We start from the raw sequence: 17,581 nt of genomic DNA on the forward strand, positions 1-17,581 counted from the left end.
GGATGGATGGATGTGTGGGTGGATGGATGGATGGATAGATGGATGTGTGGATGGATGGATGGATAGATGGATGTGTGGATGGATGGATGTGTGGGTGGATGGATGGATGTGTGGATGGATGGGTGGATGGATGGATGTGTGGATGGATGGATGGATGTGTGGGTGGATGGATGGATGGATCTATGGATGGATGGATGTGTGGATGGATGGATGTGTGGATGTGTGGATGGATGGATGTGTGGATGGATGGATGTGTGCCTCTGTGCCCCCTATGGACGGGCCGCCACTAATAATGATATGAGTGAAGGGTGAAATCTGCCATTGGTGACAACCAGGGATTTCCTCACTTTGGAGGGATTTCCTCTCACTTCCTCTTGGGGATATGGGACAGGAAGTGTCAGGAAAGTTCCCCCAATGGGACACAGATGGCAGAAAAACCTGACAGGGGTTATCTTCTCTTTTACTGAAATTAATAAAAGTTTTCCTTGAGAAATAGTATAACAAATATTGGGGAAATAGAAAAAATAGAAAAATTTCAGTAATTATTTCACAGGGTCAACATTCTATTGTATGGATAGAGAAGAAGGAGTTCTCTTGGGATTTGGACTTTCACGGCTCTCAGATAAATGTAACATCTTCTTGTAGTAGAACAAATACGGTATACTTAGATTATTATTATTATACTTATATTATTATTATTATACTTAGATTATTATTATTATACTTATATTATTATACTTATATTATTATTATTATACTTAGATTATTATTATTATACTGAGATTATTATTATTATACTTAGATTATTATTATTATACTTAGATTATTATACTTATATTATTATTATTATACTTAGATTATTATTATTATACTTATATTATTATTATTATACTTAGATTATTATTATTATACTTATATTATTATACTTATATTATTATTATTATACTTAGATTATTATACTTATATTTTAAATATTTGGATACCTTTTCTACTACATTAAGTTATTACATTTATCTGAGAGCCGTTAAAGTCCAAATCCCAAGGGGAACTCCTTCTCTATTCTACAAATAATGGGGGTGCTATGTTGGGAAGCAGTGTCCTCTCCAGTCTGGATCCCCCGGTGATATGAGGACGGTAGGTGGCCATTCTCACTTGTCTATAGCCGGGGAAGCCGCATGGGTCTCGGGTCTCGGGTCTCAAACTTGAGGCTTCCCGTGCACGCGCCCGGGCCTTCCCTAGAGAGAGTGCGGGAGCGCGCCCTGGGAAGTCCTGCGCTCGCCCCCCACTGTCCCTCTCCCTTATCTATCCAGCGCAGGCACGCCGCAACTCCGGAGCGGGAGCGCGCCTCTCCTAAGGGCCATTGATTGGCTGGGGACGGCGTGCACGCGCGCTGGGCTCGCACTTCGCAGTTATTTGGGAAGAGCGAGGAGGAAGAAGGAGACGGAGCCCCGGGAAGGAGGAGGAAAAAAAGTGATGGCGGCTCGGTGAAAGGGAGCGCAAGGACCACTCATTGGTACCGAAGACTCCCCCCGACGCGCAGGTTGGACTGTTCCCAGACGGCGGCTCTTGTACGGGACGGATCCAACGAGCGCACCTTGGCGGGGGGGAGGACGGAGGAGAGTTCAGGTAGTTGGAGAAGTTTCCCGCATGGTGTGAGGCGGACGAGGCGCCGAGTTCTTTGTGTGTGGAGGAGGGGGGGACTCCCGGCTCGGTTCTCGCTACTTCTCCGGGGTCCGGGACACATAATGGGGTGTGTGTGTGTCAGCTCACCCGGCCGGGCCACCTTGTACTACACTTTGGAGGGTGTTTATGGAGATTCCCGGGATGAGAGTCTTCCCTGGAGGACTGCACCCCCCTCACCCCTTCTTATAGGACCAGGAATGTTTTATGGGGTCACCGGAGTGGCCCCGGAGGAGAGTGGCCTGCTGGGGGCCACTGGTGTCAGATGACGGGCTCAGCCAATGGGATTTGTCACCAACAGTCCGCCTGTCATTCTGGAATGGTCCCCACAGACATCTGTCACTTCCATAGCGACCGGCGGCGGTGACATCTCGCTGTGTGGGAGTGCAGAGTAGGGATCAGCTCAGACGTATTCCCATTGGCCCAACCCATCCCAGTGATCCCGCCAGGACGCTGTACTGGGCCAATCGTAAGCAGCCAAGGTACTCCATGGGTAAGTGCTTCAGGGCGGGGAATGTCTGATTGGCTCAATACAGTGACAGCGACCTGGCGGGATCACTCAGGTAAGTGTTTTTTTTTTTTTAATGTAAGTTTTACAGAGTAGAGCCGAGCTCGTCCCAACCACAGGGCAGAGCCGAGCTCAGGTGTATTTAGAGTCCCTGCGGAGCCCTCCCGCCATGCAGCTGTCAAAGCAAGCAGCCAATCAGAGGCATGCCCCACCCTGCAGCTGCACTCATCCAAGGGGCACACAATGCTTCCGCCACCTATGATTGGCTGGGACAAGGGGCGTGGGGGCAGGTGCAGAGAAGCAAGGGGGCAAAGAATAGACTTAGGGAGGTACACCCACTCTATGTATTAACAGTGTGGGGGGGGGGGTGCTATTCTGGATCCTTGCGCTGGGTGATCCTATCCCATTGCTGGCTGTCCCCTTTTAATAGTGGCCTAGCGGGATAGCTTAGTCATTTCTGAACACAACTGAGCTCATTCCTGCTACAGTGAGACAGACGGGGCGGCCTCTTCAGCGATTCGGCCACTGCCAGTTTAATAGCAGAATCGCCCGTCTGACATCAGCTTTAAGTTGGCCATCCATGGAGGGAATGTCTGCTGGTTCCTGATGAACAGGCCACAATATCCTCACTGGGTTTCTCTGATGGCCTTTCCAGCCTGAAATCCTTCCACTGAAAAACCGAAAGAGCCAAATGGGGAAAATTGTCATCTTAAGGGTTTTTATAGCTGCTGTTAGGGGCCTCTGATGGGGTTTTTATTTTTTATTTTTTTTACTGCCTCTAAAAGCCCCTCTATGTTAGCCTATGTGTCCATGCACACACGAACTGTTGGAGGCAGTAAAAAAAAGCCATCCTGTGCTTCCAGGAGCAGTAAAAACGAGCTGAAAAAACCCGTCAAGACGCGTTTGACATTTTTTTTTTTTTTTTTTTTTAGGCGTTTTTTACATTGTAGAGAGTATTTTTAATAAACACTGACGTGGCAAAGCACGCAAAAATGCTAATGTAAAAACACAGTTAACGTGAAAAAAAAGGGCTTTTTTTTTTTTTTTTTTTTTTTTTTTTTGTGCTACTGTAGCGCTGCCGTCCTGTGTGCATGAGCCCTAAAAGTGGCTGCAGCCAATCAGGTGCTTCCCCCTACACTGCAAGGGTTAAATGAGCATTTATTCCTAAGGTACAATGAGTAAGGATTTTTATCCACCGCTCCTCTGACTTGTGGCCAATACCTCTGCATCACCCTGTATAATGCACGCCTGCTGGCCCTGTATGTATAATGCACGCCTGCTGGCCCTGTATGTATAATGCACGCCTGCTGGCCCTGTATAATGCACACCTATTGGCCCTGCATTGTATGTGATGATGTTGGAGTGCCGTGGAGAAATGGCTGCAGGGGCTGGTTGCCCAATGTGCAGTGAGCCTATAGGAGCTTGGTATTGGGAAAGCAGAAGTCCCTTTCTTAGGTAGCCTTGGCATAAAGGAGCCTTTAACCCTTTGCAGTGTAAGGGGGGGTCACCATTGTAAGAGAGAAATCTTCTTATTTAACGGGGCTCTGATATCCCTGGTGGGCAGGTCTTCCCTGGACTTTTAGTTATTAGGCTACTTGTTGGCTTTTCTAAGCCTGAACTTTATTGGTTTCTTTAAAGCTGATTGGTACTGGCAAAGAGACAAAGTGACATTTATTTTCTCCATTATGTGTAGTAGTAGTATGCCTGAAAGCATGCAGGCCTGGGGTAATGATGTGTAGAAAATGCTGTCAGTCACTCGGGCAACCAAACCGATTTGTATTGAAAAAGTGTTACTTAAATGTCACATGAAGAACAGATTGACCGGGTGTTCTGCAGCAGTAAACTTGGGCTTAGAATACACCAATTCTTTCTATGAACTTATACTGATAATTAAACTTTTTTTTTTTTTTTTTTTTATAACTCTTTATTTTCTGAAAAGTGTCTAAAGCCCAGACAAGAGGAAAAAAAAATCCCAGATACAGTGATAAGGGGTTAGAGGTTCCATCAGGGTTTTTTTTTTTTTTTAATTGTTGCCTTTACTCCATATCAGGGTTTTTAAACCAGTGTTCCTCCAGAGGGTACCAGGTGAGAAATGCCTCCCACACATCAATCTTTTTATCTATCTGTAAGGGGGGGATTCTTCCCGATGACCACAAATGTAAGGAGCATTCTTCCCACTGACCATCACACTAATGTATCATGAGTTGTGGATAGACATTTTTTTTGCAGGGGTTCCCTGAGGCCAGGAAGTTATTTCAATGGTTCTTCTGTGTTGAAAAGGTTGCCTTTATATATGTTTGTCCTGGTGACCATTTTCTGCAGGACTGAGTAGGTTCACATTACCAAGTGTAAATCGCAGTAATTTTTTATGGCTCAACTCACACCACATCCCCACCAAAATGGTGCAGGACACATATTTTTTATTTTTTTTTGCTGCACCAGAATCTGATCGCATGGGTATGAACACCCATGCGATCCGATTCAGGCAATCTCGCAGCGTTTTGCAAGCTGTTTTGGGTTGTCGTCAATTTAACATTGACACTCGCAGCAGATCGCCTTGCGATTTCATTGCTGTGCGGGAAACGCACAGGATTCGCTGCATTTTCCTCATCGCATATACGTGAACTGAGAGTGAGGAAATGTCCAAAGTTTGAGCTGTAACCAGAACAAAAATAGAGGGGAAATCTTGCACTGGGGACAGCTATCTGGTGCTGCCATTGCAGGTAAGGGAACCCTGCAGTGTAGCTTTACGGCTTCACGCTGGGTTCCTACTGAGCATGCACAAGGCGCTGCTGTGCTCTGCTACTGGCCCAGTGGCGAGGGAAGGAGCCGAGCTTCTGGCGTAATTTGCCATGGCCTGGACTGCTGGAAGTGGGGACAGGATACCTGTCAAAGACAAATGCGGCATCGGGGGGACGATGACAAATGAGCGGAAGTTCCGCTTTTGGGTAGAACTCCACTTTAAGTTGGATTTTCCTTCATTTCTGAGAGATTTCCTGTTTTTCTACTGTGTCTGTATGCCAGGAAGGAAGGGAAATCTCCTCAGTAGGCACAAAAGGTAGAATAAAAGCTAAAGGTGTTTTGCCATTCCTCACTCAATCCAAAATAGAGGAAAACAAGTCTTTGCTTCAGATATACTTAAAGCTGGGAACACACGTTAAAATCTGATTGCACACAATTCTTTTGATTTGACAGAAGCGATGTAATGTAAAGGTCAAGCCATTACATTTGCTTAACCTTTATGGAAAATTGGAAGAACACTTTTCAGCTATAGGAAAAAAAGGATGAGATGTGGTGGTGCATGATAAATTGTGGGAACTTTCTCTATATACAAGAAGAGGGACACTGAGGACCAATGTGTCGTTTTTAGATTAAATCAGATAAGTCCTTTTACTGCATAGGTGTTTGTACATTCTCCTGTACATTTACCATCTGATTTGTAACAGGTGGATAGCTTCCATCAGACCAAATTATTCTGGAACTAGAAGTTCCAACTTGTCTGTTTCTAATAGCCTGTCTTCCTGTCACTGGGGTGTTTTTGTTTTTATTTATTTTTTTAAATGCATGGTTGTGATATTTATAAATGACTTTAATTAGACTATTAAAGGAACAGTCTGCCCACTATTATTTTAGTTTTGACTAGATGAAGGTAGATTTTACCACCGACTACTGTTAGTATTGATTCTAATGCATGTGTTCCTGGGTACACAATCACAAATTTTGAGAGCCAATCGGGACAAACACAATTTTTTTTTTATTTCTCGTATGATACCAGAACGATTTTCCTTTAATCATTACAGTATTCATCTGAAAAAAAACCCCCCAGAAGAGCAAGACCACACATGTTGGGAAATGAAAGAATATATTACAATACAACACATGACATCAAAGTTATATTTTGTCATATGAGAATTTTTGTAACTTTGGTAACCTGTTGTTTTTTTTTTGATATGAGAGCATGCAAAAAACAAACGGATGATCATTCGTCATCTGTTTTCATCATGTGTACGAGGCTTTAGATGATTTTTATTTTTTTAAACTACTTTCTAGAGATTACAGCATTTGGAATAAGATTCCAACAGCTCTGGGTAATTATTAGTGCTTGCCTACAGGAAACCTAATGGGCGATTTAATTTTTTGTGTATGTATACACATAACAAATTGTAGTTTTAGGGGGACTGGTCCTTTAGTAACTACAACATTGACCCGACCAAGTTTAACCACTTGCTGACCGCACTATAGCCGAATGACGGCTGCAGCGCGGTTGGATAATGCTGGGAGGGCGTACTATGACGTCCTCCCAGAATCCCGCTCTCGCGTGCACCTGAGAACATCCGTGACCATGGTATCGAGGATAGCGGCCATTTACCACGTGATTGCTCCGTCAAATGACGGAACGATCACTAGTAAACAAACCGGCGTCACGTCCGGTTTCTCTCTCCCCTCCCCATACCTATTGGTACAGTGAGAGGGGAGAGATCGGTAGCAGCAGTGCCTGCCCACAGCGCTGCTCAGTGCCCATTCCAGCCATCCATGCTCAGCATACCCATCCATACTCATCTATCCATGCTCAGCATACCCAACCATACTCATCTATCCATGCTCAGCATACCCAACCATACTCATCTATCCATGCTCAGCATACCCAACCATACTCATCTATCCATGCTCACCCAACCATACTCATCTATCCATGCTCACCCAACCATACTCATCTATCCATGCTCACCCAACCATACTCAGCCATCCATGCTCATCCATCCATGCTCACCCATCCATACTGAGCATACTCATCCATCTATCCATGCTCACCCATCCATACTTAGCATACTCAGCCATCCATGCTCATCCATACTCGGCATACTCATCCATGCTCACCCATCCATACTCATTCATACTCATCCATCCATGCTCAGCCATCCATGCTGAGCATACTCATTCATACTAAGCATGCTCAGCCATCCATACTCAGCATATTCATCCATCCATCCATACTCATCCATGCTCACCCATCCATACTCAGCATACTCATCCATCCACGCTCAGCCATCCCATCCACCCCCATCCATAATTAGCCATACCCATTCATACTCAGCCATACCCAGCCATCCCATCTATGCTCAGCCGTACTCCTTCATGCTCATCCTTGGCACATCGGTTCTCATCCATGCCACTACAGCGCCTCACAAAAGTGTAATAGGTAGTCAAATTAGATTTGAAACTTATGTCCCTAGAACACCTGATGGTGCTCCCTGCATGTTGGTCCTCTCTATGTAGCCACGCTATGGAAAAGTCTCCCACATGTGGTATCGCCGTACTCAGGAGTAGGAGAATCTATTTTGGGGTGTAGTTTTGGTATGTACATGCTATGTGTTAGAAACATTGTGTAAAAAAAAAAAAAAAAAAAAAAAAAAAAAAAAAAATATGCGTTTTCATTTTCCAAAAACTTGTAGAAAAAAATTACGTGTTCAAAAGACTTGATATGCCTCATAGATTATACGTTGGGTTGTTTTCTTTCCAAAATGGGGTAATTTTTGGGCTGTTTCCATTGTTCTGGTTCTCCAGGGCCTTCAAAAGTGTAAGAGGTAGTCAAGAAATTATATGTGTAATTTATGCTCCGCGAACGCCTGATGGAGCTCCCTGCATGTTGGGCCTCTGTATGTGGCCACACTGTGGAAAAGTCTCACACATGTGGTATCGCCATACTCAGGAGGAATAGTAGAATGTGTTTTGGGGTGTAATTTGTGTTATGCATATGCTGTGTTTGAGAAATAACCTGCTAATAAAACAATTTTTGTGGAGGAAAAAAAAAGAAAGATCTTGATTTTTGCAAAGAATTGTGGGAGAAAATTACAACTTCAAAAAACTCACCATGCCTCTTACTAAATACCTTGGAATGTCTAGTTTCCAAAAAGGGGTCATTTGGGGGGTATTTCTATTTTCCTGGCTTGTAAGCCCCGGTTCACACAGGGGCGGCACGACTTGCAGGTCGCCTCACCGAGGCGACCTGCACACAACTGCCACGGCGACTTGCAAAACGACTTCTGTATAGAAGTCTATGCAAGTCGCCCCCAAAGTAGTACAGGAACCTTTTTCTTAGTCGGAGCGACTTGCGTCGCTCCTATTAGAACGGTTCCATTGTACAGAACGGGAGGCGACTTGTCTAGGTCGCCTGACAAGTTGCCCCTGTGTGAACCGGCACTGAGGCTGGGTTCACACTGGTGCGACACGACAGCCGTCCTACCTTGGATCCGACTTTGCCCTGCGACATGAAGCCGGCATGTGTCCGACTTTCAATGAACGGGGATCCGACTTGGATCCCCGCCAATGCCCGGCACTGTGTTTGGTATGAATCTTTAGGGGGAACTCCGCGCCAAATTTTAAATAAAAAACCGGCATGGGTTCCCCCTCCAAGAGCATACCAGGCCCTTGGGTCTGGTATGGACCTTGAGGGGAACCCCCTACGCCGATAAAAACGGCGTGGGGGTCCCCCCCAATCCATGCCAGACCCTTATCCGAGCACGCAGCCCGGCCGGACAGGAATGGGGGTGGGGACGAGCGAGCGCCCCCCCCCCTCCTGAACCGTACCAGGCCGCATGCCCTCAACATGGGGGGGTTGGTGCTTTGGGGGAGGGGGCGCGCTGCGGCCCCCCACCCCAAAGCACCTTGTCCCCATGTTGATGAGGACAAGGGCCTCTTCCCGACAACCCTGGCCGTTGGTTGTCGGGGTCTGCGGGCGGAGGGCTTATCGGAATCCAGGAGCCCCCTTTAATAAGGGGGCCCCCAGATCCCGGCCCCCCACCCTATGTGAATGAGTATGGGGTACATGGTACCCCTACCCATTCACCTAGGGAAGTGTCAATAAAAAAAAAACCACAGTACACAGGTTTCAAAATTAATTTATTGGGCAGCTCCGGTATCTTCTTCCGACTTCTCCCGGTGTTCCGCCTCTTCTTCCAGCTCTATTGCCAGCGAGGGGCCCGGTCTGCTGCCGCTGTCTTGCCGCTTCTTCTCTTCATCTCTTCTTCCGATGTTGACACGACGCTCTCCCCGGCTGGAATGCTCTCTGTGCGCTCTGCTCTGACTTATATAGGCGGTGACCCCGCCCCCTTATGCCGTCACAGTCCCTGGGCATGCTGGGACTGTGACGTTTTAGGGGGCGTGGTCATCACCCGATGACCACGCCCCCTTATGCCGTCACAGTCCCAGCATGCCCAGAGACTGTGACGGCATAAGGGGGCGGGGTCACCGCATATATAAGTCAGAGCAGAGCGCACAGAGAGCATTCCAGCCGGGGAGAGCGTCGTGTCAACATCGGAAGAAGAGATGAAGAGAAGAAGCGGCAAGACAGCGGCAGCAGACCGGGCCCCTCGCTGGCAATAGAGCTGGAAGAAGATAGCGGCGGGGCCCGGGAGAAGAGGCGGAACACCGGGAGAAGTCGGAAGAAGATACCGGAGCTGCCCAATAAATTAATTTTGAAACCTGTGTACTGTGGTTTTTTTTTTTATTGACACTTCCCTAGGTGAATGGGTAGGGGTACCATGTACCCCATACTCATTCACATAGGGTGGGGGGCCGGGATCTGGGGGCCCCCTTATTAAAGGGGGCTCCTGGATTCCGATAAGCCCTCCGCCCGCAGACCCCGACAACCAACGGCCAGGGTTGTCGGGAAGAGGCCCTTGTCCTCATCAACATGGGGACAAGGTGCTTTGGGGTGGGGGCCGCAGCGCGCCCCCTCCCCCAAAGCACCGACCCCCCCCCCCATGTTGAGGGCATGCGGCCTGGTACGGTTCAGGAGGGGGGGGGGCGCTCGTTCGTCCCCACCCCCATTCCTGTCCGGCCGGGCTGCGTGCTCGGATAAGGGTCTGGTATGGATTGGGGGGGACCCCCACGACGTTTTTATCGGCGTAGGGGGTTCCCCTCAAGGTCCATACCAGACCCAAGGGCCTGGTATGCTCTTGGAGGGGGAACCCATGCCGGTTTTTTATTTAAAATTTGGCGCGGAGTTCCCCCTCAAGAACATCTGAGCACAAGTCGCGTGCCGAAGTCGGATCATGCAAGACGGCAATCTGACTTTGATCCGACTTCAATGATAGTCAATAGGCTGAAGTAGGATCAAAGTCGGACCAAAGTAGTACAGGGAGCATTTCTAAAGTCGGAACGACTTGTGTCGGACCAGTTAGGACGGCTCCCATAGGGAAACATTACATTTCACACGTCATGCGACATGAGCTCCCAATGTCGGAGCGTTTGTCGGACCAGTGTGAACCCAGCCTTAGGGTCTCAAGAAATGAGATAGGCCATCAGTACTTCAGGTGTGATCAATTTTCAGAGATTGGCACCATAGCTTGTGGACTCTATAACTTTCACAAAGACCAAATAATTTACACCGATTTGGGTTATTTTTACCAAAGCTATGTAGCGGAATAAATTTTGGCCCAAATATATGAAGAACGATAAAAATTTTTTTACAGAATATTCGGTCTTTTTTCTTTTAATAGCGCAAAAAATAAACCCAGTGGTGATTAAATGCCACCATGCCAATGTGTGAAAAAAAAAAAAAGGACAAAAATTTTCATATAGGTACAGTGTTGCATGACTGAGTAATTGTCATTCAAAATGTGAGGGCACCGAAAGCTGAAAATTGGTCTGGTTAGGAAGGGGGTTAAAGTGCTAAGTGGTTAAAGGGTAAATTCACCTTTTTGTACACTTTTTTTTTTTTTTTTTTCTCTAAATTACAGCTCCCCTGTGCACCAATATAGCATTCATGTACTTTTTTTGCAAAAATATCATAACTTTCCATTAAATCTAGAGTCACTTGTCTAAATCCACGTTTCCATTAGTGATGTCTTCTTCCTGATCAGACTGTAGGTCATGACACAGGAAGGAGTTGCACGTGTTTGATTACATTCCATTAAAAATAAATAAAAAAACAATCAGTGATCACCCTTCTCAATAAATATACAATCAGATTGCATAGTGTATTGCCATGTTTTTACACCTAAAATTACTAGTTGCGCTTTCAGTGCCATTCATTAACAGCACACCAAACACAGAAGCAAACTCAGATTTTGCCATGTGAAAAAAAGAGGGGCAAATGCTGCAAAACACACAGTAAAAAACACACAACCCACAAACGCCAAAATATCCCATTAACCACATGTAGTGCAGCCAATTTAAATCAACAGGCTGCCCTATGCATGTCACAGGAAAAACGAGACACAAAATGTGCGCTCCCACTATGCTAGATGTAAGTGGGGCCTGAAAGTGAAATTGGTGCAGTAACACAAGAACAATGAGGCTCCATTCACATCTGTGCTTTTCCTTGCATTTCAGAAATGCACTGCACCAAAAATGGCAGTAAAAATCGCACCAAGCGCCACTAAAAAAAAAAAAAAAAGTTCTGAAGCTCCTTTTTGGGGCGGTGTGTGTGTGTGTGTGTGTGTGTGTGTGGCAGCCCATTCAGGTGGGCGGACTACCCTATGTGTGATGAGTGAAAATGCTCCAAAACTCCTCCCCCACCACTAAAACAAAAAACAACGCATAGTGCGAGTTCCCGCTATGCAGAGTTGTGAACGGGGCTTGACATCTGAGTGTTTGTCCACTCCCTCCTATGTACTTGTATAAAGATGGCCATACACTACGCAATTGTGTATTTAGTAAGAAGGGCGATCACTGATTGCATTACATTTAAAAAAAACGTGCACCTGAGAATGAGAGGGTGGATGATGCAGTGTGTGTGTGCTAATGAGATCAGCTGATCAACTCCTTTCTGATCAAGAAGAAGACATTACTAATGGAAACATGGATTTAGACAAGAAAAGTGAGTGACTCTAGATTTAAAGGGTAACTCCCCTTTGGTGGGGAACAAAAAAAGCAAATTAAAGAAAAAATAATATGGCACATATAATTTCGACTAATAATATTGTAATTTGAATGTTATTAAAAATTAACTTTCCTTTTCAATCTGCAGCCAATGTAATTTTCTGAGAATGCATTGCAATATGGCTACCTGGAGTTTTTCTGTACACAGAATGTGTACTGACCACTCCCCAGAAACATCATTTCCTGCTTCTGGGAAAATATGTGAGCCAATCACACAAGTCTGCAAGTCAGATTTCAGGCATCCCCTGCAACAAAAAATGTTATTTTGGAGAGATACTTTCAATAGGAACTTGTCTAAAGGGATGCAGGCCCAACAGATTTCCTCATTAGTGCCCTGCAGCTGCACACCTGACAGTTAATTATGAAACCACTCCTATTAGACCCACTCAGTACAGAGGCACAGAAAAACACACATGGATTACTTCAGAATAACAAAAGGTAGGAATCTGCAACAAAGGTTGTTATCCTTGTAATGTACATAGATCACCCAGAGGGGAATGTGGTGTTTTTTTTTTCCTCAAAAAAAGGGGAGTTACGCTTTAGACCCCTTTCACACTGGGGTGTTTTTCAGGCGCTTTAGCGTTAAAAAAAGAGCCTGTAAAGCGCCTGAAAGAAGCCTCATCTGCAATCCCAATGTGAAAGCGCGAGCCCTTTCACACTGCCAGCGCCCAAAAAACGCTGGTAAAGCGCCGCTTAAGACCCCTTTGACACTGGGGCGTTTTTCAGGCGCTGGCAGTGTGAAAGGGCTTGGGCCATTGGCACACCCAGCCCAGTGGCAAAAACAGGAAAGCGCTGCAAAGAAGCTGCTTGCAGGACTTTTTTTGACGCCCTGCCAGTGCAGCGCCCCAGTGTGAAAGCACTCGGGCTTTCACATTGGGATTGCAGATGAGGCTTCTTTCAGGCTCTTTACAGGTGCTTTTTTTTTTTTTTTTTTTTTTAAACGCTAAAGTGCCTGAAAAATGCCCCAGTGTGAAAGGGATCCTAATGGAAAGCTTTGATGTTTTTGCAAAAAAGTACATGAATGCTATATTGGTGCATAGGAGAGCAGGAATTTAGAGTGTACAAAGGTGAACTTACCCTTTAATATGCCTCTTGCAGAGATTAATTTGATTCTTGCGTGCAATCCTCAGTGAAGTTCTGCTAGAAGCTTACACGTGTGTGACAAAAGATCATGGAAAATGTTCTGGCCACCGTTTCACTTTTTTTTTTTTTCTCTCTTTTTCTTTCAGCAGATGGTTGTCTTGTAGCAATGAAATTAGACAGACAGCTGAGCGTGGAGGGAATGATTCATTGCTTGGGATTTCCCATGAATCCTACACAGCCCTAATTCCTATGATCCCTGTGGTCCATGTGAAAAGGGGAGTGACATTTGTACATTTTCCCAGACAGGCCTTTTTTGTGATCCAAAAATGATGAAAACGGAGGGAAAAGGGGAGAGGAACCTAAGAAGTGCTTCTCCACACAGAAATTCCTACAAGTCCGATTTCCATGCTATCAAATGTTCTTTTGATGGGATGAAACCAGAGATCTCCCCGAAGCCTGCTTCTTTAAAGCCGAACACTAATGGAGCACCAGCTGACCTCACCCGAGGCCGTGCCTCGTATGGAAACCGCGTTCACAAAATCAAGAACATGTTTATGCAGATGAGCTCGACTCCAAGTGATAATCAGAATGAAAGTAAACTCATAAAACCTGAATGTTCTTCTCCTCCAACAAACACTTCTGTTGTAAGTGTGCAAAGAAATAATGCCTTAAATGTCAGCCCTGATCTACCTGTTCAGGAGAAGGTGGTCAAAGCAGGTGAGGATGAAGACTTGGACAAAGCAACCCTGGCAGAGAAGTTTTCAGAAACCAGGAAACTCTTTGAAAGAAACCTTAACAAGCAAGGCACTTTTGACAGGTCTTCCCCAACAAAGGAAGAGAAACCGATCAGACTGGAACGCCGACATGGATCTGTTGATGTTGAGAGTTCTTCATCTGATTGGAGCCCCAACATTAACTCCTCAAAGTTAACCAAGTCCTCATCAGTGGAAATCAGTCAGATCAGTCATCGGTCAACATGTTCCTCCTCCTCTTCCTCCTCTCTAAATGCTGGACCAATTAGCAAGAGATTGGAAAGTTTCCTTGCTGACAGTGATGGGGAAGAATTTAGGAACCTGTCCAAGACTGATGAGATTTTATTTGATACCACTGCTTCTTCAGCCACATCTAACCACTTGTCCTCGCTGAATGTTACAGGAGTAAATAATAATAAAGGGACCATAAATGTTGTTGCTGTGGAACAACCATTGGTAAAGAGCCAGGACTGTGAAGAGAACGCAGAAAGTCCTGTTATTGAAGAAGATGCTGAATCCATTCAAAATAACAATGCATTCCCAGACAGGAAGTCATGGGACGTAGCGCGCCCCATGGCTGACAAAACTCAAACTGAAATGGTAAGAGCTGAGCTAGTGGTATTACAAAACGAGTCATCTGAGAGCGAGGAAGAGGAAGATACTGACCTAAATGAAGATGATGTATTTGATGACCTAAAACCCCTTGATTCTCAGCCACGTGCTAATGGCAATCAACAGAAGGTAGAGGATCATTTCAAAGATGAACAAGAGATCAATGCAAAAAAAGATGATTTTGGCACAGATATCACTGAGAAGGCCACAGAGGAAGCCACAGATGATGTGGATAGTGATGACGAAGGCAGTGAGTCCGAAGAACAGAATGACAGGAATAAAAACTTGCTGAGATACTCCTCTGGGGCTTTTGGTATAGAAAATGCAGCTTTTGATGATGACCAAAATACAGAAACTGAGCAGCCTGTAGCTGATGAGAAATTGAGGGCCGAGGATGAGGATTATGATTTTGGCAGCACTTATGAGGAAGTACCTGGTCTCTCGGAGGATGAAGATCTACCTGTTAGAAAAGTCAAGTTTTCTACAGCTCCAATAAAGGTATAGTTTAATGATGATTTTATTTTTTGCACCATCCTTTCTTGGTTTTAAACTGTTTAAAATATTTGGTTTGTCTTGATGGTTTTATTGTTACTGATGCAAGGCATTGCTAGGACCTCTGCACGTGAGCTTCAGCCTTTGAAGTAAACCAAGTACAGCCATAGGAATGCGTTCAGGTGCATTAGTGAAAAAAATGCACATGGGCTAATTTACTAAAACTGGACAGCACAAAACTTGGTGCAGCTTTGCATGGTAGCCAATCGGCTTCTAACTTCAGGTTGTTCAATAAGCTGATTGGTTTTGTATCCAAAACTGCACCATATTTTGCACTCTCCAGTTTTACTAAGGCTCCATTCACACTTGTGCAACTTGTCATGCAACTTTGGACATCAAGGTTGCATGACAAGTCGCAGCCCATTCTTTTCAAGTCGCAGTGCCATTGAAAAGGTACTTTTGATGCGACTTTGATCCAGAGAGTGTAAAGTTGGATCAAAATCCTGCTTCGACGTCGCACTGGAGATCATGCTACTTTTGGAGTGCTTGTGTGAATGGAGCCTAAATCAAACCCATTGATTTAGTCTTATTTTTGATGTTTACTTTGTATTTATGTTGGATTTGTATTGACTTGTATGGTAAATTGTAGCAGAATATGACATTGTATTGCATGTTTGCAACCGTACAATGTGATGTGAGACAAACCCAATGATGAACATGTGTGAATGCTGCCACATATATCGTTCAGAATTCATGCACTCCTTTCACATTCTTTAAAGATACTACACAACTGCATCTGTTTTAGCGGTTAGGCCCCTTTCACACTTGTCCTGCCACTTGGGACTGCAAAGTCGCATCCCATGATGCGCAGAGATGAAACAAATCCTCTTACGTATGTTGTACCTGGTTTATCTGCAGTCTTCTCTTCCATATGGCTGTTTAAAATGTAGAATTTATATAGCTTGTCGAACTTTCAGAAAGCAGGGGGCAGGGAATTCAAGATACTCTGTGAGGAAGGTTCTGAGAGCTGATTGGAGGGAAGAGACACAACATGCAGGTACAGAGCTGGGGTGGTTAAGCATTAGCTGTGTGCTGGAGCTCCCTCCCCCGTTGCCTTTTTTTTTCCGCTTGGTGTCAAGAATACTCTTCAAAAGTGACTCCTACGGATAGTGGAGGATTGAAGCAGCAGAGTGAAAAGACACTTGGTTCTCTGCATAGAGACTCGTACACACTATAGAGGGATATGCTTTGTTCATATTTCGTGTCTGAGATTTATAACCACTTTAGTTTAGAATGTTAAGTCAAGGTGGACTGCTTGTTCCAAAGTTGTAATGCAAAGATTGATGGTGCCAAAGTATTCAAATTGTACAGGTTTAGAGTTCTATATGCACTGAATTGGGTGTAATTAACCATCTCGGCCCCAGAAGGATTTACCCCTTTCCTCACCAAGCCCTTTTTTGCGATACAGCACTGCGTCGCTTTAACTGACAATTCCGCGGTCGTGCGACATTGTACCCAAACAAAATTGACTTTTTTTTTTTCCCCACAAATAGAGCTTTCTTTTGGTGGTATTTCATCACTTCTGTGGTTTTTATTTTTTGCGCTATAAACAAAAAAAGTGACAATTTTGAAAAAAAAGTAATGATTTTTGCTGTAATAAATATCCCCAGAAAATAATAATAAAAACAAATTTCTTCCCCAGTTTAGGCCAATATGTATTCTTCTTCTACATATTTTTGGTAAAAAATTGCAATAAGTGTATGATTTGCACAAAAGTTATTGCGTCTACAAAATAGGGGATAGATTTATGGCACTTTTATAAAAAATTTTTATCGGTAATGACGGCTTTTTTTTTTTTTTTTTTTCGGATTGGACACTTTTGACACTATTTTGGGACCATTGACATTTTATACAGCGATCAGTGCTATAAAAATGCACTGATTACTGTGTAAATGTCACTGGCAGGGAAGGGGTTAAACACTAGGGGGCGATCAAGGGGTTAAATATGTTCCCTCAGCGTGTTCTAACTGTAGTGGGGGTGGGCTCACTAGAACATGACACAGGTCCTTGTCGTGTTGGTAGGCAGAACAGGGAAATGCCTTTGTTTTACATAGGTATCTCCCCGTGCCACGTTCACTGGCCACCGGGATGGGATGTATGTGATGCCACATACAAGCATCTGGAATGGATGCGCAATGATGAGCTCAAGTCAGGGGCATTTTCTGAAAGCCGGGGGCCTGTGTGCAGGATCATAAGTTGGGGCCCCGCAGCTGAGAAAAAGTTTGTGCGCTGCAGCAAAAGTTGGATGTGATTATTATTTATTTATTTTTTTTTTCATTGCGCTGAATACTGTCTGTGGCTTAAAGGGACACAATGCAGGGGTTCAGTAGTAAGTGATGTAAAGATTCAGGAATAATTTCAATAAAGTTCCCAGAAGCTCAACAGTAATTCCACAAACTATCACCTGATTGGGGTTTTCTCAATCACAGTGAAATCCCTTCTTTCTGAGATTGGTAGTGGCAACCAAGTGAGTCCTTTTTTCTCCAGATGGTGGAGCAGGACTGTGATT

At 44.8% G+C, this 17,581-nt stretch overlaps 1 protein-coding gene across 1 annotated transcript in view; it reads left to right on the forward strand.

The window, feature by feature from the left end:
* The first annotated feature begins 1,371 nt into the window (after positions 1-1,371).
* Positions 1,372-17,581, forward strand: part of LOC141146987 (neurabin-1-like) — a 204,839-nt gene continuing 188,629 nt past the window's right edge. Inside the window, 2 exon segments of the mRNA XM_073633886.1 lie at positions 1,372-1,626; positions 13,306-15,018. Of these exon segments, the coding sequence (XP_073489987.1) occupies positions 13,483-15,018 (1,536 nt within the window). The 5' untranslated portion in view covers positions 1,372-1,626; positions 13,306-13,482.

Source organism: Aquarana catesbeiana, linkage group LG06 (genome assembly GCF_042186555.1).
Source record: "Aquarana catesbeiana isolate 2022-GZ linkage group LG06, ASM4218655v1, whole genome shotgun sequence".
NCBI classification, from domain to species: Eukaryota; Metazoa; Chordata; class Amphibia; order Anura; family Ranidae; genus Aquarana; species Aquarana catesbeiana.